This window comes from Rissa tridactyla, chromosome 2 (assembly GCF_028500815.1).
Source record: "Rissa tridactyla isolate bRisTri1 chromosome 2, bRisTri1.patW.cur.20221130, whole genome shotgun sequence".
NCBI classification, from domain to species: domain Eukaryota; kingdom Metazoa; phylum Chordata; class Aves; order Charadriiformes; family Laridae; genus Rissa; species Rissa tridactyla.
This window is the reverse complement of record NC_071467.1, coordinates 97,388,612-97,411,302: the sequence shown is the minus strand read 5'-3', so window position 1 is coordinate 97,411,302 and position 22,691 is coordinate 97,388,612. Positions and strand designations below refer to the sequence as shown.

At 41.4% G+C, this 22,691-nt stretch overlaps 1 protein-coding gene across 3 annotated transcripts in view; it reads left to right on the top strand.

The window, feature by feature from the left end:
• JARID2 (jumonji and AT-rich interaction domain containing 2) overlaps positions 1-22,691 on the top strand; it is a 224,941-nt gene that overhangs the window by 181,137 nt on the left and 21,113 nt on the right. For all 3 annotated transcript variants that reach the window (XM_054191120.1, XM_054191122.1, XM_054191121.1), the window contains 4 exons: positions 3,335-3,564; positions 11,246-12,263; positions 16,478-16,977; positions 22,199-22,291. In XM_054191120.1, coding sequence (XP_054047095.1) covers positions 3,335-3,564; positions 11,246-12,263; positions 16,478-16,977; positions 22,199-22,291 — 1,841 coding nt within the window. The remainder of the gene's footprint in view (positions 1-3,334; positions 3,565-11,245; positions 12,264-16,477; positions 16,978-22,198; positions 22,292-22,691) is intronic.

Sequence of the window (22,691 nt, the reverse complement as noted above, 5' to 3'; positions counted from 1 at the left end):
CGTGGCATTTTGAGGACGAGCATTCAGATAGATATGGATAAAAGGATATGTGAAGTGTCTGAACACTAATAATTTACTTGCACTTTTAACTATTTGTTGGTAGTGCTCTTACCTTTAACTAAAAGCCGTTCTGGAAATATAGAGCTGATTAAGGTAGCATAAAATAATTATAATTCAAGATTATGAAAGATTTCTGGTTTAATAATGTGAGTTTCACCACTCGTGGGTTGGGTTTTTTCCTGACTTTCTGGTTTTTAATGAAATTATTGCTTCAAGGATGAAACCTTTATTGAATATACTCTTTCGCGAGGAAAAAAATAACAGGGAGCAGAATATTGGATATTGTGCATGTTGGAGTTCTTTCTCGGATGGGAGACTGTAGCTGGGACATGTCTACATTTGGGCTTAGTAAAGCATAAGGTGCACCTTTTCTGAATGTCACATAAATATTGAGGAGCTGGCAATAGGAGAACGTGATTTGTTGCATAAGAGGACACAAAAGACTTGGTAATTGTTTTATTGCTAAATCAGATTTGGTCTCAGTAATATTTAATAGAGAGTTTTGGAGTTTTTGGGGGATGTATTGTTTTCTTTCCTTTGAGAAGTAGTTGTTTCAGCCTTATTACCAGTTATTCTTCTACGAGATTTCTTGAGGGGCTTTTTGGTCTTTCGTGGTGATTTCATCTTTTCACTGAACTGTCTTACTGGCTATTTGTGCCAGAGTTTAATCTTGTATTGTACTCTCTAAGCCTAAATACTTCTAAATTTTTACGCAGATGGAAGCAAAATCATAGTCCAGGGGACACACACCCACCCACCTGCCCCCTTTAAATGCTTGGCTTGTGATAGTGTTTTGTAATTAGTCAAGTTAATGTTTTGATACTTGTTCACATAATATATTTTTGGATTTTGCAGAACTTATTATTGCAGAAAGGTTTTTATACCTATCTAGCTGGATATAACAATATTCTAGGTGTTGGAAGAAATAAACACTGCTTTTTATAGAAACTGATACCATCTACTGTTTGACTAGAGACAGCTTGACTAGGACTGTTTTGCATGTATGTCTCTCCCTTTTTATTGTGTTTTCAGGCTTTAAGCTTTTTAAGCTTTTCCTGTGAGACTGAACATTTTTTTCTCTCCCATTTCTCTCTTCCCCTTTCAAGAATCTTACAAATTAAGACAAAAGATAATTACTCAGAGGGTAAAACTGGCAGGGTTCCCACGACACTTAAAATTAATGAGCTGTTGCATATAAAATATACCTTTTCTCATGTTCGCTGGGTTGGGGTTTTTTTTGTGAACCATAAAAGTGCACAATTTGGCTTTTTGGCTGTGTTTTCTGTTTTAGTAATTTTCGGTTTATAAAGTGGCAACTGAATAAGAAAACTAATCTCTCTGACTTAACGTTTCCGTATGAGCAGATCGGTATATACCATTTGTTCCCTCCAAAGGAAAATATCACTTGCAGTGATGAAATACATATTAACAAAGCTGCCATCAGTTGTTTGTGCTATGTCTTATTAAAAATAAATAGTTGTGCTTCGTGCATCCGTAGCGCCTTCCATCTGATGTGAGAACTCCTTACAAAGGAGGACAAATGTATTGTCATGAACTCCCCGAGAGGGGTTGGCAATTATTATCAGTTCCATCACTGGAAATGAGACACGGAGGTTACACGACTTTCACTGAAATCACTGAGAAATCCTCGGCTGGCTGGGGCAGCGCCAGTTGCTCCTGAGCTCAGGAGTGACGGAGCCATGGGGGAATTCGCAGTGATTTCACTGCCAGTGGCTTTTCTCTCATTCTTACTCAATTTATGGAATAGGGAAGGAAGAGCAATTGCAATTTTTTATTTTTCTACATAATCTGCTTCAACACTTATGACCGGCTGAATATGATAAGTGGCCCGAATAACCAATTTGTCGGTATCTGGATGAAGTTTCAGCTTTTGGAGGTGTGGTAGGAAGGTAGATAGCTGGTTGGGAAGGTTTGGAGGTAGGTGTCTACTCAAAAGCAGCTTAGATGCCCCTCTTCTGTCCAGAAGGATTGTTGGTTATTACTCTTACTGCTGCTACTACTGTAATACAACAGGACATCTGTAGAGACAGCTAAGCTTCACAATTTAGATAAAAAGGTATGTAATGCAGGTATATCATGTTCAGTGATAAAATAAGGCTTTCATGTTACAAGACAACAATAACTTAATTCATTTAGTTAATATTCCCTAACAGATGGTGCATGTTGTGTGTAACAAATGTGATTTTTAGATACTTGTGCTATTAAGTATTTATGAATTTTCTTATTTACGTTCTTTCCTAAACCATGGCAAAAAAAGTCAGGGGTAAAAACCAAGAGTAGATGAGAAGGCAGGAGAGTGCTTGCCATTGCGGGTGTTGGATCACAAGCCTCACAGACCTTTATCAAGTGCTTCACTGAAGAGGGGGCAGCACTGACATAAATTCACCGCATTTTTTATTAACAAACAAACAGAGAAATGTGACATGTTTTTTTTTTGTTTTTTGTTTTTTTTTTTTTTAGCCTCAGCTTTTCATGTGCCCTGACAACAAAAGAGCAGTGCCTATTCTTAAATAAATTCAGCTGAGGGACAGGAACAAAACTTGCTGAGATGCACTTGCATACGTTTGCATAATATTTATTGTACCAAAAATATGGTTTCTGTTCTGTGCTTTCTTATTCCTTCACTTTAGCAGAAGGCTAGGGCACTCAGCATAGGTCCCAGCATTACTTTATGTGACATGTTCCAAAATGGTTTTAGTATTTTCCTTTCTTTGCAGAAGTACCTTTTTCTCTTTGCAGCTTGTCTGCTATAGGCAAACTGCTGTCAGTTTGGTTCAGCAGTTTGGCTATTGATGAAAACAAAATGTGCTTTTTCATGGAATGTTTCCTTTCTTTTACGTTAATGTAAAAATTTTTTTCCTTTTTTTTTCTCTTTAGGTTATGTTTAGAATTCCATCTCTGCAACAGCAAAAAGCTAATTAAATCTGTCATAAATAAAAATCAAGCTGATAAGTCTAAATTTAGGTCAATCAAAACAGTAAGATACCTTGTATGTTTTAATTTGGATATTGAAGATAAATGTGTGTTAACAAGCAAAGGAAATATTTTAGTAAATCTGTTCATATAAAAAAAATATGCAAAATAGTGCTTCTATTTCTGTATTGATTTTACTTTAGATATAAGACAACACTAAATATCCTAACACTGACAGTAGAGGAAGTTAGGTTGTTTTGAAAGAAGAGATTGGTCCTGTATTTTTTTTTTTTCTCCTCTTCTTTTTTTTCCTTAATGGTCTGATTTTCTCTCTTCTCAGTTTTCAATGGGTCCAGCAAATCATCGAAGGAGAAAGAACCTGCTCAGAAACACAAAAGCAAAGAGGCCACACCAGGGAAGGAGAGGAATGGCGAACATAAGGCTGAGAGCCGAAAAGACCAGGCTGCTGCTAATCACCATCCTACTACAAACACTGGCTCCTCTACGAAAGGGCTCACCGCTAACAACCACCACACTCTTCATAAATCGGCTCAGGACTTAAGGAAACAGGTAATGAATTGTACTCTACTGTGGACACATGGGGAAATGCAGACTTTTAAGGTGCTAGCTCCCTTTTCCACTGCCTGGCATAGAGCAAACATGGCAATCCTTAAAAGCGTGCTCTGTAGACAGCAGGGAGTTAATTTTCAGTGAAAGAGAGAGAAAGAGAGAAAGAAGGAAAAAAGAAAAGTGATACGTACGTGGGAAATCAGTATCATAAAGCATGCTTTACAACCCTGTCTTGATATTATCCAGTGTATACGTATGAAAGAGTAAAGTTCACATCACTATTTATTAAACCTTTCTGACTGGCACTCTTGTTGGCCTCTCCTGCTGACAGTGCCAAGGCTGGCAGCACGTGGAAAAATGAACTCCTTTTGAGTACAGCTGGTCTGCTCGGGTTATCTTAGAGGCTCGCTGGCGTTGTAGAGAAGCTGACATTACACTCGAGTGTCTTGAATTGCATACGGACAACACAAACCTCGGAATCTAGGGAAAAATGTTTTCCCTGATACATAAAGAAGGTGCTCTAGGATATTGCCTCCTTTGCAGTAGATGTACCAGATGGGGAGAAATTCAGACTTTTATGTTACCTGGTTGAAATCTAGCAAAAAAATTCAGCAAGGTTTTTCTCAGCCTGACTTGTATTTGGGTGTGGAAGTTTAGCGGACCAATCTTTCGGTGCTCGTGACTGGCGGTTGGGCAGGATGTGTCTCCATCTGTTTTTGATGATTGGATCAAAGGTATCCTAAAACAGCAAGTGTCAAATAAGTTTTTTATAGAAGACTTTCAAAATACCTTGTCAGTGTCCTTATTCAGTCTGGGCCTGGGTTAGAAAGGTACCTGCGCCAGGGCAATGCAGTACAGAAAGAAATCTTGCTGCACTTAGGCCTTACCTTTTTTTATTTTATTTTGCAGTGGTTAATTCTCAACAGCCCAATTAGAGACACTCTTTATTTGCTGGCGTCTAAAGGTTTTTCTTCTAAGTAGGCTGGACTTCACTGGAGCTGGAATTGCCATCTTGTAGGGCCTTAAATGGCACACCTCAGTCATAGGCTTGGAAATTAAAAATGGCAAAAAGAAAAACAGTGTTCCTATTGCTGAGGAAATCTTCCATGCCCTGTGGTGTTTAGCATCTCCGGAAATGCCTCCCCTGGATTTGTATTACTTTCTAAATCAAACGTGAGATCCTGAAGGTTATCTACAGTATATTTCTCTGTACCTCTAAGACTTCCATTCTTTATTCCCCCATGGCAATTTTTGCTTATCTAGTCTTTAGCTTGAATGCCTGCCTCCTTTTGCATCCTTTTGGCTTTGTTTTTTGTGACTACCAGCATCCTGTGCTCCTTGCTGTGACATGCTCTGCCATGAGTTCTTAATTTTGAACAAGTTTTCCAAAGTGTAAAGATGCACTTCATACTCAATTATTTTAACTCACTGGAACACTTACGTGAAATGCTTTATAGTTGTATCATCAAAGTATGACTGGTTAAAATTCTTGTGAAAATCAACTGCCGTCACTTGTGAAGGAAGCTCTGAGAAGGGAAAAGACAGGTGTAGGAGAATTTTGTCCACAATCCAAGTGGGTTTTTCTTTGTAGAGTGTTACGTTTCCAATCTTGCTATGCAAAATGGAGAGAAATTCTAAAGCAATACAGTACAACCAACAGTTGTGTCACATAGACACCTCGCAGAGTGTGGTCCTCAAGCTTCAGAAAACAAGGGGGCTGTAAGTTGAGATGATGATTTTTTATTATTTTTTAAAAAAGAAAAAGATTAGGCATTTAAATTTTCTTCCGCAAATCCCAGTAACATAAGTACTTTCTTACCAATTTTAATGAAAATGTGGCTGTAACTAATTAAAGGTGAATTACCCATTTTGCCTGACAGAAAAACTTAGCTTTGTGCAAAACCATAGACTTAGCAGTTAAGTGACATTGCTAAATTTCCTGCCCTTGTCCTGAGTCTTTTTTGGCATTTTCAGTATTTTCCGAAAGGAGAGTTGTTTTCCCAGGGTGCCAGCCACACGTTCTTCTGCCTTCCAGTATGTTTTTGCTCCTTGTTCACGTGCATTTACATGGTTTATTTATGTGTGTGTTTTTGGTTTTTTCAGTCTTATAGAAAATAAAGGCAGAACACTAGAAATTACCCCAGATTTTCTTTTTTCCTCTCATTCTTTCTTTTCTTTTCTGGTGTGCGCTTGCACTTGTCACGTGTTCCCTCTCTCTCTTTCTTCCTCCCTTGCTATCTTCCCCAATCCCCTACTTCAAAGGGGTTGTGGGCAAAGGAAATGTAGTTCAATGGGGCCCTCTCTTGGCCTGATATGGTAACTTAGCTCTGCAAAACTCGTATCAACACAGAAGTATTTTTATGAATGAATTCGAGACCAGTGGCATAACTTGAATTTGTTTGGGACCAATACTGTTGTTGGTGTTGCTAATGTTGCTGCTGTTTCTGTGGTTGTTACCTAACAAGTTGTTTGTTGGCTTTATTTTGTGTGTGTGTATGTGTGTCTGTGTCTGGAGGATGGATCCTAGGTGCTGTGCAGAGGTGTGTATTTAGACCAGTTCAAATCCAACAAACACATTGCTGCAAGGCTATGTGCTGGTCCCATTTGCCTTTTAAAAGATACCAAAATTTAAAATCTATTGAATCGTCTTTTACTGCAAGGCAAGTGTTCAGTAAAGTGGACAAAAGAGTGTCTGAAGACAAACATATGTCAGCAAAACTGAGAAGATAGCTGAAAAGCAAAGATAAGATGACTCATGTCCCTAGTTTCACCTTTATCTCAAGACTTTGAGTCATGTAAGGCTAATGTCAATCACTTTGTTACTATTTGAATTAAATTGACTTCTTTCTTATGTGCTCAGTGTAAGCACTGCCTCGGGATGGAGCTGTGGCATAGACCCCCATTTGGTGAACCTGCGCACCTGGCAGTGTGGCCAATTTTTTAGGCTGGCTCTGTGTGTGTATGTTTGGTTTGGGGGGAGACATATCAACAGTAGAAAGGTAAGAAAATGCCTACTGCAATTTCTTGTTTCTTTTGGTTCCAATCATCTGATGGGTCCTCAGAGACAAGTACAGACCAGGAACGTGTAGGTGATGAGTGACCAGCCAGAATTTCACATTTGTCAATGTGAAATCCTGAATCCCCCTGTTGCTTTGGTGGGTCATGACCACGTTGTTTGTTCCACTTGTTTCCAGCTGGAAGACGTTTGTTGCAGCCTATTGCCATTTGAAGCGTGGTCTGTTCTGGTCTATATAGTATTGCTGTATCTTAAACATTATGCTATCCGCTCTGAAATCATTCAAGATTGCTGTGGGCATTTGGGGAGGGAAGAGGGAGAGGTATTTGAAAACTGTCGTGTTTTGTCTGCTCTAGAAAGATGATGATCCTGAGGAAGTTTTCAGCAGTGTTTCTTTCTTGTGGGGTCTCCTTAGTTAGCAGCCAGAAAGAAGTGAATTCCTCATAATATTCTCAAAGCCAAGTGTTCTCTACTTCTGGTTCTGTTCATCATTGGAATAATGTCACTAAGTTTGAATAAAAACTCAAAATAGCGTGCTTGGTAATCTAGGATTGGATGTTAGATAGCAGAAGCTTATGTACCTGTTGGCTTCAAGATTTAGCCCTGAGAGATCTAAGCTTTCATTGTGTGGAGGTATTCTAACAACTCTAACCATTTGTGATAAGTTGCTGCTTTCTTAATTAATTCAGTTTTCCAGAGGTTTGTATCTTGGCAGTTTTAATTCTGGCCTAAAGCTGATGGTGCTGATAGCATGTTTTCCTTTGAAGAGGAGGAGCAGTGAGGATCCTGCCTTTCTCCATGAGCACTTTCTCCATGACTGTGTTTTGTTCTCAGGCCCTATGTTGCCACTTCTTGCTGAAGGAGTGCCCCAGATAGCCCTTCAGATCTCTTGTCACAACTTCTTAAAAAAAAAATTCATAGGAAGACTGGAGTGACAAGGTACCTTCATACAGGCTGACTGTTGACTCTGAGGGGTTTTCTTGACTGTACCTGACAGCACATTAGTATAGCTATGGCCTCCTTGAAACCTTCTGGAAAACCTCCCATAGAGGAGACTCCACAACATCCCATTGACAGCTTCTTCCAGCATTTTCCTTTTCTACTCATTAGAAAGTTTTCCTAGATGTGCCTTAGATCATCTTTGCAGACAATTAAAGGTTTTTTCCCCTCACTTTTCACAGTGAATGTGGAGAGAGCATTTATTGTCTTTTTTTAGAGGAGCTCCTTATGCATCAGAAGACTGTTACAGAGTTGTCCCATAGTCACCTCTTTCAGACTAAATACGCCCAGCTCCCTTGGCTTTTTGGTAAAGATCGTATTTTCCAAATATCCAAGCACTTTGTGCTCTTTTAGACTTGCTCTACTGTCTAAATTTTTCTCACAGCATGGGCCCGATGCTGCATCCAGCCCTGCATAGGAAAACTTGTGCTACCATCCGTTGTTTTTGGCGTTCTTAGTAGAAGGTCTCAGAAAGAGATCTGTGTGCTTTTGTCCACTGTTGTGTTTTGCAGCTCAAAGTGGTCCCCAAATGTTATTCCTCCCCTGCACGTATTTGATTTGTCCTTCCTAAAAATAGCACTCCCTCTTATTGTAGAAATGTTCTGAAGTAAGTTCTTCAATGTTACCTTTGATTTTTACCTTGTCTCCAGAGCCCCTTCCAGGCGTGTGTCACTGGCGAATTTTACGATAATCCAAGTTACTGATGTAGTAGTACTTGGTAGAACCAAGGCCAAGACAAGTCCCTTCAGAAAGTCACCTGAAATGCCCTCTCAGGATGGCAATGAACTAGACAATGATAACTTCTTGAGGATGACTTTCCTTAATCCTTTGTGAAGCCACTTTGGAGTAATTATACCTAGGATGTGTCTCAGGAGCTTGTTTGATAGAACTTCACATGGGACAGTGACTGGAGCCCTACTAAAGTGGAGGTGCTTCTTTGCCTAATCAGCCAGGTGTCTGTCAGAAAGTGATTAACTTAGCTTGATGTGCTATTTCGGCAAAACTATGGGTGGGTTGGTTTTTTTTTGGGGGGTGTGTGTGTGTTGCGTGTTTAATTAGTTTTTTGATTTTAACATTATTTTATTTATCGTTTGTGTGTTTACAAATTAACTGTTTGACGATTTGTTCCAGAATGATTTTAGGGTTTGAAGTTAGGTAGACTCTGCCTGCCTTCTGCTTCTCTCCAAGAGCCATGCCCTAAGTCATCTAGGTACACTTTAGCTTGCTGGGGTTGCCTTCCTAGCTCTTTTGCTGAAATTGCTTATGTTATGTGTTGGTAAGTATTCAGTCAGTGGTACTTTTGGTGAAGGTTAATGCAAATGAAGCACAAACACTTTAGCCAAACTGTTGCATTTGTTTTCCATGTTCGTGTGGTGGTTGATCTCTGCTGTTCTTCATCATCTTTGTATTTTTAAGGCAGTCATAAATTTTTTTCTGCTTCATTTTATGCCCCTTGCTAACTGAAGTTTTTTTAGCTCCTTGGCCTTTCTGATTTTACCCCTTCTACCCATGCATGCTTTTGCTGTTCCTATATAGCTGCCCTTAGTCATATACTTGTGTTTCAACTTTTTAATGTGATTCTCTTCTAATTTTCCAGTCATTAGAGAACTTTGTGATCAGGCATCATGGCCTGTGCTTTGTGCCTCTCCTCTGAGTGAGAATTGCTTTGGTTTGCCTTTTTTTTTTTTTTTTTGCAGGTGTTGGTTGGGTTTTTTTATTTTTATTTTTTTTTAAAGTCTGTTGTCTTTTTTTTACTATTGTCACATCTTAGAATTGAAAACTCATTTCATGATCACTGTCACCCAGATTACCTTCCCCTTCCAGTTCTCAGTCAGTTCGTCTCTATTAGCCTAGGTGAAATCTGTAATTGATGTTCCTGGCTATTTACAAAGCCAGAGATGTTCAACGCTTGGTCTGACTGCGGCAGGCAGGAGGCAATGTCTCAGCAGTCTGTTCTGTGGCATGAAACAGCTCTTCGAAAGTCAAACGCAGGCCTCCATTTCAAATGTAGAGTACTACCTAAATTTCAAGGGAAATGGGTAAATGCAACTCCGGTAGCAAGTGTTTGCTTTCTAGATGATACCTCGTACGTCTTTGGAAAGCTCAAGGTAAAAATTTGTGTTATCAGTTAACTGGATTTTCCTTAAATGTTTCTGCCTTGGAAGCACAGGAAGGAAAAGAATATGGGTGGGGTTTAAAGGGCACTGCTCCTGCTCCAGCTTCTGGAGCACAGAGGAGAAAACGCACACAGTAGACGCATGTGTACACACACGTGTCTGTGTGTATGCGGAATCCCCAGGTTCCAGTTCCTCTTCTGCAAGTCACTTAATGCAATACTATAACGTGATCTTTTCAGTCTCTATTTGATCCCTATTTTGTAACATTTTATCCCTGCTTTAAAGTGACTACGATTCTTGCATTTATTTGAGTGAAGCTGCCATGCTTACTAATTTGGCAAGTATTTTGAAAACCCACGGGGAAGTATTATAACTTTGAAGGACTGGTGTTATTCACCCGAGCACTGATGAGGGGTGATTGTACTGTATGCTTTCGCTTTGAGCACTTTTATCAGTGTTCCTGTTTTTTGGATGTGTTTTTCTGCACTCACAGTAGTTTAAGGAGGTGAGAAACCAATGTTTGATCTTGTTTAAATTCTAAAATTTGTTTGAGGTATAAACTTGCACTGAATTTTCTTAGTACTGGAGCTTAGCTTTGGCAGTGTTGAGCCATCCCAGTTCCCTTCGGGTTGCTTTTGGTGCTTAACCTGTCTTATAGTTAAAGTATAAATTTTAGTTTCATAGCTGGTTTTAAGTGTCTAACAGAAGGCAGTGGAGTCCAGCAATTCTAGGTTGCAATGACACATTAGTGATGAATATGATGTAATAAAATGTGTGTCAGCAAAACTGCCCAGATATCAAACTTTAAAAAAATGCATTGAACTACTGTATACATTTTTATTTCAAATTAATGACTTCAGCAACAAGACGCCTCCCAAGATTTAGTATGTATGACAGAGTAGATCCTTCATGGCTGTCCTGATCTGTTGGGTGCATAATGTGTTCAATATCTCTTTTTTATATGTATGTATGTACAGACAGGATGTTGGTTTGAATCTCTGTGTGTGTTTTTTTGCAAAATGTGCCCATTCCAGTTAGAGTAGGTAGTATACGCTGGCTAGTTTGTCTGCTAAGTAGTAAACTGTGTGTGCACATAAGGGAAGATGGGTGGGAGAGAGATAGTGTCAGAGGGCCAGAAAAGGAGATAATGAAAGTATTAGTTTGTAAATCAGACTAGCTGTGTTTTGTGATACCATAACAGGCTTTCTGGTAGACAAGGAAAGGGTGCAGTGCAAGCAAGGGACCTCACCCTTCTTAATGCTAGAGGCTTCATACCCTCTGAAAGCAATATGGTCTTTCTGGGGGCTTTTTGGTTCATTTTTTAAAATAATATTTCTATTTTATTTGTTTATTATAAATGCCCAGTCCCTCGTCTTGCCTGGGTGAAAACCTTTATACGAAGATTGTACGAAGGGGCCAGGAGTCAGGACTGCAGAATATGGTTGTCCAGCGACTGGGATGCTGTGGCTGACTGGTAACATTACTAATTTACTTTTCTGTTTTCTGTTTCCTTCCTTCTGCTCCCCCTGCAACACTCCTGGCATTGCAGATTTCTAAAGTCAACGGGATCACTCGAATGTCATCTCCGAGTGCAAATGCAGCCAGTGCCAAAAAGATGAGAGAAGTCAGACCTTCACCGTCCAAAACTGTGAAGTACACTGCAACAGTGACAAAGGGAACTGTCACATACACCAAAGCCAAGAAAGAACTGGTCAAGGAAACCAAACTAAATCACCACAAACCCAGTTCACCTGTCAACCACACAATCTCAGGGAAAATAGAAAGTAGCAATGCAAAAACCCGCAAACAGGTGCTATCCCTTGGAGCATCCAAGTCTAACAATACCGCTGTTAATGGTGTAAAAGTCAATGGCAAGTTGAACCAAAAGACATGCACTAAGGAGGTGGGGAGACAGTTAAGGGAGGGTCTGCGCAATTCGAAGAGGAGGCTGGAAGAGATGAATCACATAGACAAAATACAGTCGCCCACCAAGAGAATGAAAGGGGCCGTCAACTTGGCAGAAGCTGTCAGCAAAAAGGCAGCCGTAGAAAAGCCTTTGCTGAATGGACACCTTAAAAAGGAAGTGCCAGAGAAGAGTTTGGAAAGAAATAGGCCGAAAAGAGCCACTGCTGGAAAGAGTACGCCAGGGAAACAAGCACATGGCAAAACTGAAAATGCCTCCTGTGAAAATCGTTCTACCTCTCAAGCGGAGTCCTTGCACAAGCCACAAGACTCAATGGGAAAGCACGAAAAGGGCAGTAGTAAGTCTGGGTGGGGGATGCTGGGGGAGATTCCCATCCTTAAGCCCTCCACCAAGGAATTCCATGACCCACTGATATACATTGAGTCAGTCCGAGCTCAGGTAGAGAAGTATGGGATGTGCAGGGTGATTCCTCCTCCAGACTGGAGACCTGAGTGCAAGCTAAATGATGAAATGCGGTTTGTGACACAGATTCAGCACATACACAAGCTAGGCAGGCGCTGGGGACCCAACGTGCAGCGGCTGGCCTGTATCAAGAAGCACCTCAAATCTCAGGGCATTACCATGGACGAACTCCCACTCATAGGTAAGGGCTGTGGTTTCCTTGGCCTTTTGCCGCTGCTTGTTAGCGTCCGTATGCAACTTTATGCTCAGTTTGCCTTTATGCTTAACCGAACCCCTGTTCAATTAACACTGCAGAGCACTGGATCTCTCTCTCTATCCATCGGTCAGGCACGATGCAGGTAGATTGTCGGAGAGCTTTCCCGGGGGACTTTATATCGCCACCTCCCTCCTGCCAACTCTTTATTTCACCCAGGGGAAAAAAAATGCTGTGTGGGGTCTTGTTCTCCAGATTTCAGAATCTTCTCGTTTCCCTGCTGTTTATTTTTGAGGTGGTACAACTGCAGATATTGATAGCCGCAGTTTAAGTGTTGCCTCAGAATATTTTTTGGACCTTTCCAAAGATATTTTCCAAACAGGTTGCAATGCTGCCAAACTTGAGTACAAATATCATTTATTTTTTCCTCTTCCTTTAAAAGCATTTAACCAAGGGGGAAAGAAAATATCTCGGAACTGACTTCTGTTTGGGTACTCAGACACTTAAAATCACAAATTTGCAGTGACCTGCTGACATTTAACAACCATTAAGTGTCAAGAATAGGCAGTAAAATGTGGTTGATTGCAAAATGGAGGTTTCATTATTTCTCCCAGCAGGTGTCTGCCAGGGCTAATGCCTGAGTGAGAATCACTTATTTAACAGAATTCTTGGTTTATGGTCTGCTGTCAAATATGACATGTGACAATAGTTTGTAAAAAACATGACAACAGCAGCATACAAATGAACTATTGAATGAGCCACCTTCATCTCTACTGCATTTGCAGCCATGCATAGTAACAAACTTGCGTTTTTAATTTTTGTTAGCCCTCCCCTTTATTTTTGAAGTGTTTTGAGTCAAGGCTCCCAGGACCTACGTGTTGCAACTTGAGGCTAGAGTTTTGCCTTTGAGGCATTATCCGATCAGAGGCAGCTATCAGTGCTAGCGCTAGTTGGATTAAAGGAAACACTTTTCTCTTTAAGTTGTTCACAACACTGACGCATGCCCCCACCCCCCCGTCATTTCCTAACTTTATTTTATATCACGTATGGTAAGTGAGTGAAAATGCATAAAAGCACACAAAGAGATTGCAGGGTTTATGGCGAACAACAGAAAATGGGCACAACAGAAAAATGACAGAATTTAAGGAGAAGGAATGAGGGCTAGCACTGTGTTGCAGTAGCCATGCAAAAACGTTCAAGGAAATCTGAAAATTAAAATCACTCAAGCAGCAATAAGTGAACATTTTGTATGCCTAATGTATGCAATGGTTGTATGCTAATAGAGAGGAATAATGAATTAAATTTACATTGGCAAGAGAGAGAAGAAAATGTGCAAGACAGCTCGATTAACGCTCGCGGAACAATGTTAACTTTTTAATGAAATACCTTAACTCGGCATTAGGATGGCATTACTGTTAATTATTTGTATTATTTAAGCACCTAAGAGCCTAATTAATAGGCAAGGTTTCTATTCTGCTGGGTGCCATATCAGTGGAGCAAACAGTGGGCTCTTATAAAATTTGCATCCTACATATCCTTGCTGCAGTTAATTTCTTACCTATCTTGTTTTTAAAATTAAAAACAAAATGGAGAAAAGAAGCTGGAGATCATCAGTGTATGAAGATGAGAAATCTGTTGGTTCCAGCAGGAAAGATGTAAAATAACCTCTGGTGATAAATGCACACTTATTTGAGTAGACATGCATACATACCCCTCCTTTCAGGGCCAAATCACATTTCCATTGAAGTAAGTGGGATTTTTGCCAGTGATTTGTGTAGTCCCAGCATTTGGTATTAAATCATACCTGAAGATTTAATATTTTCGTTTTTTAAACAAGCTTGCTCACTAGGCATTTTAAAAATATTCCTCATTTAGTGAAATTAAGACAATGAAAAAAAAACCACGCTATTTCTGCTTAACATGTGCTACATCTCCTATTTAAGCCATTTTGCTTAATGGAGTTAAAACTCTTTTTTTTTTTTTTTTTTTTTTTTTTTCCTTTAGCCTTTCGAGGAAAAGTGTAGCAACATGTTTAGGTCAATCCTGGAAGTCATCAGCCTGAGATATAAATGCTTCCCAAAAGTTACGACTGTGTGAAATGGAATTATAATTGAGACCATTTTGTAAACCTTAGCTGTAGCTGGCCCTATGGAGGATCTGCCAGATATGCGAGGCTCTGGTTGAATGATGTGCTACTCAGCTACTCAAGCTCTGATATTGCAGAGTGATTATGAGGGATCATTCCATGATGCAGGAGAAAATCACATTTCTTAAATAGCTCATAAACAGTGTTGAAACTAGGACCTTAAGCTAGGTGTGCGCTATTTGTCCCACTGGAGAACAGTTATAATGTTAAACCTGGACCACGCTTTTTTCGAAGTTAGTAGTATGTTACTCAACTTTATGTAGGTCGCTGAGTCTATTGGGATGGAAAGCCATCTTAAATTATGCCTTCAGCTTATTTTGTGAACTGTGCGTATAAAACACTGGACCAAAAAAGCAAGAGCCTGTAATAGAGGCCAGCTTGAAAGTTATTTTTATAGGCAAGACTAAAGAGGAAAGAACTAAAACCTTTGAAATTTTGTTTTTGTTTGGTTTTTTTTATTCCCGTGGTGTTGGCCTTTTCTCAGCTTCAAGACTTAGCCATTTTGACAACCCCTCAAATTACTAAATTGGATAAATCTGCTGCCCCATGGCCCTGCCTCCGTCCTTGTCATATACTCCTCAAAGCCTTACTCTTGTTTTTGGCCACAGCCAAGAATCTTTCCCCTCTTATCATGCCTTGGCCCAGCGCTGTGCAGGCAGCATCAGTGAGCAGCCTCTGGCGCCACTCTGCCTCGGTCGTAACCGTTGTCATCCCAAAATGTTGCACGCAGGTTTATGCTGCTGAGCCTCCCTCCACACTGGATTGCTGCAAGTGGTGGAAGAGGGGAAAGCGGAGGGAGGAAGGAAAATTAAGGATAAGCTATGAAGCGTATGAGATGCAGCACAGGGTGGTTTGGAGAAAGGATTACTGCTTGTTCTAGCAAGCACCATGATATGACTGGCCCTTAAGATGCTGTAGCTGTGCATCTGACAGTAAACATTTACCATAACGCTACTTCTTGCACTTCTCTTTTGTATAATAGCATTTGTAAGTGCTCTGAAACCGCTATGGCATAATGATTTTTTTACTTTTCTCAAAGAAAAAGGGGAAGGAGAGACGATGTGGCGGCAGCGATGTTGACACAAGTTTTGTATTAATTCTCTTTTTTCCTTCAGCAATGCCCTGTTGAATTGTAGGTGGTCTTTGGCCCATTTCTTCACTCTTTCTCCGGATGATTTATTTCTGTGCTTTGAGTGTATTTATGATGTTTCTTTCATTGTTCCTCATCCATTTGGCTGCCTTATAAGCTGCAGCTCGTATAATCCTCCATTTTTATTTTTTGGCTAGTCATCTTAAAATGTACAAAAACATAACGCAGTATAAAATATGGATGGCCTCAAACTGGAAGAATAATGTGTCCAGCATGTTTTTATGCAGTTGCAGGCACCAACCTCAAACAACCCCCCAACTCCCCTGTTTTTTTTAAAGGATTTTTCTACTTGTAATGAAATTAATGATGTTACTGTGCTCCTTTTAAATAGTAGCTGTATTCAAAGTGTTGTGCAGACATTAGATAATCAATGTTTCACCTCCAGAAAGGACAGGTACTTGTCTTTGTGATTGCCAGTACCCATCTTGGCACTTGTTTTGCTTCTTCCTGGTATAAACCAGACGTGGGACTGGTGGCGGGCAGGGGATGGTGGGAGTGTGTGGGCCTTGAAAGAGCTGGGCAACTCTCATCTCCCTGACCACTGGATAATGACCAGGGGAAGACGCATGTCAGGAGATAGCTGGGGGTGCTCTGAGAAGAAAAGGGAATGAAATTCGAGGAGGTGAGCAAATTTAACCATAGGGAAGGCTATTATTACAAATGGCAAAATACGATCTGCTGAATGACTTAATCTAGCAAAGTAGTGGTGCATGCCTGTCCTTAGCAGGAAGCATACGAGATAGAGACAATCCTGCTCTGGTGCCCAGATGACCAGAGCTGTATGGGTGTTACGTCCCACATGTGCCCAGCCTGGTAGTGTGTTTGACACGAGCTGCCGCAGCTTTCCTAACCTGCTCCTGTGTTTCCCTTTCCCCTCCTCTGCTGCCCGGCACATGCGGACCCCAGGAGGCTGTGAGCTTGACCTGGCCTGTTTTGTCCAGTTGATCAACGAGATGGGGGGGATGCAGCAAGTGACTGACCTCAAGAAATGGAACAAGCTGGCAGACATGCTGCGCATCCCCAAAACTGCACAGGACAGGCTGGCCAAGCTGCAAGAAGCCTACTGCCAGTACTTGCTCTCCTACGACTCCCTCTCCCCCGAGGAGCACAAGAAACTGGAGAAGGAGGTCTTGCTGGAAAAGGAAATCTTGGAGAAGAGGAAAGGACCTTTGGAGGGACATTCGGAGAATGCCTACAAGTTCCATTCCTTGCCCCGGTTTGAGCCCAAAAATGGACTCATCAACGGCGTGGTTCACAAAAATGGCTTCCGCAACAAGTTAAAAGAAGTCGACGTCCCACTGAAGACAGGCAGGCGGCGGCTCTTCGCTCAGGAAAAGGAGACCACGAAAGAGGATGAGGAGGAGGAGGAGGGAGTTCTTAGCGACTTACACAAGTGTATATACAAGGTAACGAGGCAGGCTCTGCTGATTTTGTTTTGCAGATCTGATTATGCTGTTGTCTGGGTGGCATCCGGGTGCAAACCCAGCCGTGTGGGGGAGCCGATGGGCTGCAGTGCCACCCCCAAGGTAGCAGTGCAGCCAGCAGCTATCGCAGCTGGTCGGTCTGGTGGCTTTATCCTCATCTGCCTGGTTCTTGTGGGATGTCTGGAAAAGCAGGAAGGTGTTATTGTCCTAACGAGATGCACTGGGCTCTGCCCGCCTTCGTCTCTTTGTGAGAGGTTCCCTGAATTGCTCTGTCCAATTATCCTTGCAGACACAGCTTTTGTTTTCATTTTCTAGTGACATTTAAAGTGATGTTCTGCTTTCTCATTCCTGCTTCTTGCAAGTTTCCTGTTGAGCAAAGTAGTGCTCCCCATCAAAACTAACATCACTAGAAATACTACTACATTTGGAAAGGGCAAATTGAAACGCAAACAATATTTTCATCCACGGTGCCAGATTTTGCTCAGCACGAACAGTCACATGGATGCTTAGTCCTTCACATATTAAGTACATCCATTTACAAAGGAATGCTGACTCTTTCACTGTATTTTATTTGGCAGTCTCCTACTCTGGAGCAGGACTTGGCACTGCAACTCACAGTTGCAGTTTTGAGTTGCGCTGAATTGTGTAACCGTGCTTCGAGAGAAATATATCATTGAGTGTCTGTGCCCAGTAAAGGAATACGCTGTTCTTCCCCTTCCAATCTCACTTCCATCACCAGTAAATGAAGCCAGATTGCCTAAAGTGGCTTATTGTTAAGCTATTTAGGGACTGCATGAGCTCATGACGAGCTTTAAAAGCTTGCTCTAGGTTTCTTTTGCAGCCTGTTATGATTTGTCAGCCCAAAAATTCTTTTATTCGGGGACTCCGGCCTCAATCCCACCTTTGAAAAGCAATCTCTTTGCCGTGCTGCTGTTGGAGAGGAGCTTATCTAATGACAGCAGCATTTGTGAATAGGAAAGTGGCATTTCTGTGCTTAATATCCTGTGCTTAATGATGTTAAATGAAAAATTTGATACAATTTACCCTGACCGCTGTCTGAACAATCTTAAACTTAGTGGGGAAATGCCTCCATCTTCTTCTCCAGTGCAAATCCCAAATTAAAGTTTAGAAGATACAAAGTAACTCAAAAAGCCAAGACTGGGATTTTTGACAAGTATCCCAATCAGACTGAGAAAATGAAAATAGGCAAGTAAGCAAAGCGCAGCTGGTATAGCCAGCCTGAGTCTGCTGAGCCCCAGACTTTTACCCCAAAAGGCTGAGAGCTCCCAAATTGCTGCTGCTGCCCCCAAAGCACTGGCAGTACTGACAGCATCAGACCCTGTATGAGTCCAGCGATACCTGATAGAAATATTTTTGTTCTGAACGCAGAAGCTGAGCCTGCGGGCCAGCGCTCTTCCCACTCGCCAAAGCAGCTGCAGCACACGGAGCCGCTCAGGCAAGGCCTCGGGTTGTCTGCCGTGGTGCCAGCAGCTTCCCGGACACTGGGGCTTGCCCCTTTGAATCCCATCCCACCCCAGGCTCATCTGTGGTGCAGAGACCGGGGACTGCTGTCACGGGTGATGGACCCGGGATCAAAAAGGGGGAAGCAAATCTGCAGTGGGTTTCTGGAGAGATGCCTGCTGTGGAGTGCCCTGCGGGATGCCTGGTCAGGCTGAGTGCAGAAAGGGGCACATAGCTTCATTTTCACAGCACCTGGGGGAAAGCCCTGTAGAAGGACTGATGCATGAGAGTAGGTTATGTCACTTAGAGCAAGCCTCAAGGCATAGAAGTAAGAAATTATGCAACAATCTTGATGCACCAGAGTAACCCACAAAACTTGTAAAATGACTATAGTTCGTTGCTAGGCTTTTTAATCAGACTGAGGTGAGGTGGCTTATAGATTTAAGCAGAGGGTACTTCATGGCATTTTATGAAACAAGCCTTGTAATACTGCATCCTCTGTTTTTCTTGAATTATGGTATCTTCTCTGTGTGCGTGTCTGTGGAGGGGGCAGTGTTCTTTGCCTATTAACGTGTTTCTCAGAAAATCTGAAATTTGTGTAACAGAATGTGTCGTCGTGTTACAGTTTCCACAGACGATGGGTTTGTAATGGTTGCTTTCTAAAGCATATTGCTAATTCTAATTAAAAATAAAAAACAGACATAAAACCAAAAAAAACCCCACACCCTTTTAATAAATGCCCAGGTCAATAGATTGAGGGCTGGAGGAGAAACATCATAATCATATGGATGTAGTACAGTTTAGGCCATAAATTCTATGCTTCAGACCACGAAGAGGGCATACATTTAGGATTTCGCACAGTAATTTCTGCAGTCAGCACATGCTTGAGCTGGAACATGTTTTTAGAAAGAGAGATCCAGTCTTCCAGGAGCAGTTACCACCATATCATGTGTCAAGGTTAGAGTAAATCACCTTTGTGTTTGGCTGACTTTCTTCCAGGTCTCCCAAATGATTTTCAGTGTTGCTCCTTTCCAGGCTGTAAGGCCTGCTGTGCTTTTAAGTGTGTGTTGCAGGCCACTGCGCTTGCTTTCTTTACTCTAAATGTGTGGCTTTTCTACCTGACTAATAACATTTCATTGTTTGTAAGTATGTGAAGTAAAATGCTGTCATCAAAGAAGGATCTGCTGCAAGATTTTCACTCTTTTCTTTCCCCAGTTTTAGCTCTGAAAATATTTTTTAAATTTGTACTGGAGCTGCCTGAAAACAGCATTTGTTTTCACACACAATAAACTGAAGGCTTATTAGCAGACCCATTAGAGGGACGTGTAGAAGAAGTCACCAATGCAAGTTTTGCCAGCCCACATGTTGAAATTGTCCCAGAAATCCCGTGCTGAGCTCTCTTCAGCTGGGGACTTGGCATTTTTGGATTCTGCTTAACAGGAGTCCCTCCTTCCCGCCTGTGACTACTGCGAAATCTGTTTTCTGCGCCTTTTCATGGTTGCTTTAATGTCTTTAAGATTCATAGCATTGCCGTGCCTTCCCGGCAGGCTTGGTGGTGGTGGTGATGCTCTGGGTCAGCTCTCATGGCCACCATGGAGGCCGTGGAGAAGAATTAGGAGAGGAAATAGGAAATTTTCTCCCTTAAACCTTTCTCTGTCGTATTGTTGCAGAAATAGAGACTCTTCTTAGTAGCTTGAAGCTGCCAGTTGTTGAACTGTTGAGACATTTGTGAGGGTGTTGAAAAAAGGGTATTTTACTGTTCAGCAATTCATTTTGGGTTCAGTTAGAATGCTTCATTACGGCATTTTAAATTATTTTCTGAGTTGGCATTAGAAAATTTTATGAGATCCCTCAAATTAAAAAAAACAACCAACCAACCAAAACCAAACTAACAGAACTAGACAACAAAAGCCCCTCACCTGTTTAATTTGTGTTACAACTTTTAGGAGACTGAAAAAATACCAAATTCTTGATAGAGGAAGAAACGAGTTTATGCAATTTTAAAGGGCTAAACTGTTCAGTTTTTCCACTTTTTTCTTGCTTGCTGCATAACTGAAAAATGGAAAGACGCAGTTGATCTTGGAAGATGAGTCCGTGTTCTTGTTTTTCTGTGTAAGATGAGAGAGGAAGAGGCAGGTAACTGTGACGAGGAAGCTGCTGCAGAGCTTGTGTTGCTTTGCGAGCGGTGAAGTCCATGCTCAGGTGTGATGACTGTTGGTGCGGGCCTGCATTTTACGAGAGGTTTTGTTGTAAAAGGCTGCCTCAATAAGTGATTCACGACGGCATTAAAAGATGAAGGAAATTGCTTATTGTATCATAGAGCATCCAACTCTGAAGTTTATGGGAATCAGAGGGCCCCAAGCCCTGGGCATTTCACAAACTTTTTTGTTACAGCTAGTTATGCTGCATTCAATTAAAAAGTGACAGTGTTACAACCGTAGGAGCATGGCAAAGTGATAGACTTGGCCTCTGGGGGAAAAGCTGCTTGTATAGTTGTTTGTAGCTTACTCTTGGGCATAGTTCTTAAATAAATTTAACACAAGAAACAACTGAGGTGTTTTGGCAGATCTGTTTCATAGTTGGAAAACTAGAAAGGCAATAGTCTGAGCAACATTCATTTACGTGGAGTTTTTAAGTCTGTGGTTCCTTGGATGGGCAACCAGTGGACACGATGGGAGTTAGAGGAAGGAGCAGTAGATCTGGCGAGGGGACAAAGATATTTTCAACTTCATGTTTGCAGAGCAATGCTAGTCTCTGCCTGCAGCAGTGGCCACAAACCAATATGGCTGCAGCAGCTGATGTGGCACCTGCCAGCTCTTGTGGCTCACAGCTTCCCAGGATGTTTCCTCTGCCCTGGAGCGGAGAAAGCAATAGGGGTGTCCCTCTTTAAGGCATACCAGTACGTCTGGGCTGAAAGGAGTAGGCAGGTTTTCATGCTTTTGCCTTCAGAAGATGCTTCCCAGAGCATCTGGTATTATAGGTGTGTGTGAACGCAGATATCCAGAAACTTAGGTATAGCTCAAGCAGAGAACCAAGTCAGATCCTATTCTGGTACAGCTCCTGCAGCAGTGCCAAGAAAGAGTGTGCTCATTTGGCAATTTTACTGGGTTTTACTTTTCTCAGCCTTGTAATAACAGGTCCTGGTTCCTTGCAGTTCAACTGCTTTTATTGAATTGAGCATAACTAGTTTTTGTAAGCAGGTGATTACAGTAATCTTGGTAAACTCTACTTTTTGTGACCCCCTTCCATCACGTACAATACTAGTTTGATGCTGAATGTTTCTGTAAATTTCCTAAGTCTTTTTCACCTGTTTCTCTGTATGCAAAGAGTGTAGCCACGTGGTCCTTTGATAATGTATTGGATTTGATTGTAAAATGCAGGCGGGGTTGCCTACTGGGTCCTTTGCAACCTGTCATAGAAAGCTGGGCCATGTCCATCTTCTGTATTTATCAAATACAGAGCGTCGTGCTGGACAAAGCAGTGTAAGTGGCCTGCTGGGAACGTTCAGTTGGCCTTTTAGACGGTTGGTTTGGTGAGTTGATGTGATTAAATTTCTGTATCTTTTGAGGTATTTTCCCCTCAGATAAGAAATGAGCTTTAGACCCACGTGTGTTCTGGAGACATCGTCCTCTTTCCCCCTGTGGTGATCTGGGATTGAGCGTGTAACAAAAAGTCTGAGGCCAGGGGGAATGGAGGCACGGTTTTTTGTTTTCACTTTTAATTTTATTTTCTTTTTCCACAGGGTAGGTCTGTTTCTTTAACAACCTTCTACCGAACAGCAAGAAACATCATGAACATGTGCTTCACAAAGGAGCCTACAGTAGCTGAAGTAGAGGTGAGGCCAACACACAAGGGGTGGTAAAAGCTTTTCTTTCAGGGGATTGAGTATGGGGATTCAGTATAGTTGACGTTCGGGTATTACCATAAGCAGTTTAAGGCTGTCTAGTGTGGGAGAAAAATAAATGGTTAGATATACAAGGTACCGATTCTTCCTTTTAAATTTTTTTGACATTTTTAATAAAGGTGTTGATGAACAGAGGGAGAGAAGGAAGTCTTAATCTGTCATGTGCTAAAGCACGGGAGCCAAGAGGATTTAAATTCTGTCTTCCCAATTCATTATTACTTTTAAGTATTTATATTCTTATTTTTAAGTAGTGTTTTATGTTGAATTACATTGAGGTCATGAAAGCCCTGTAAATTTCTTGGGTTTATATTTTAACGAGCGATACCTTGTT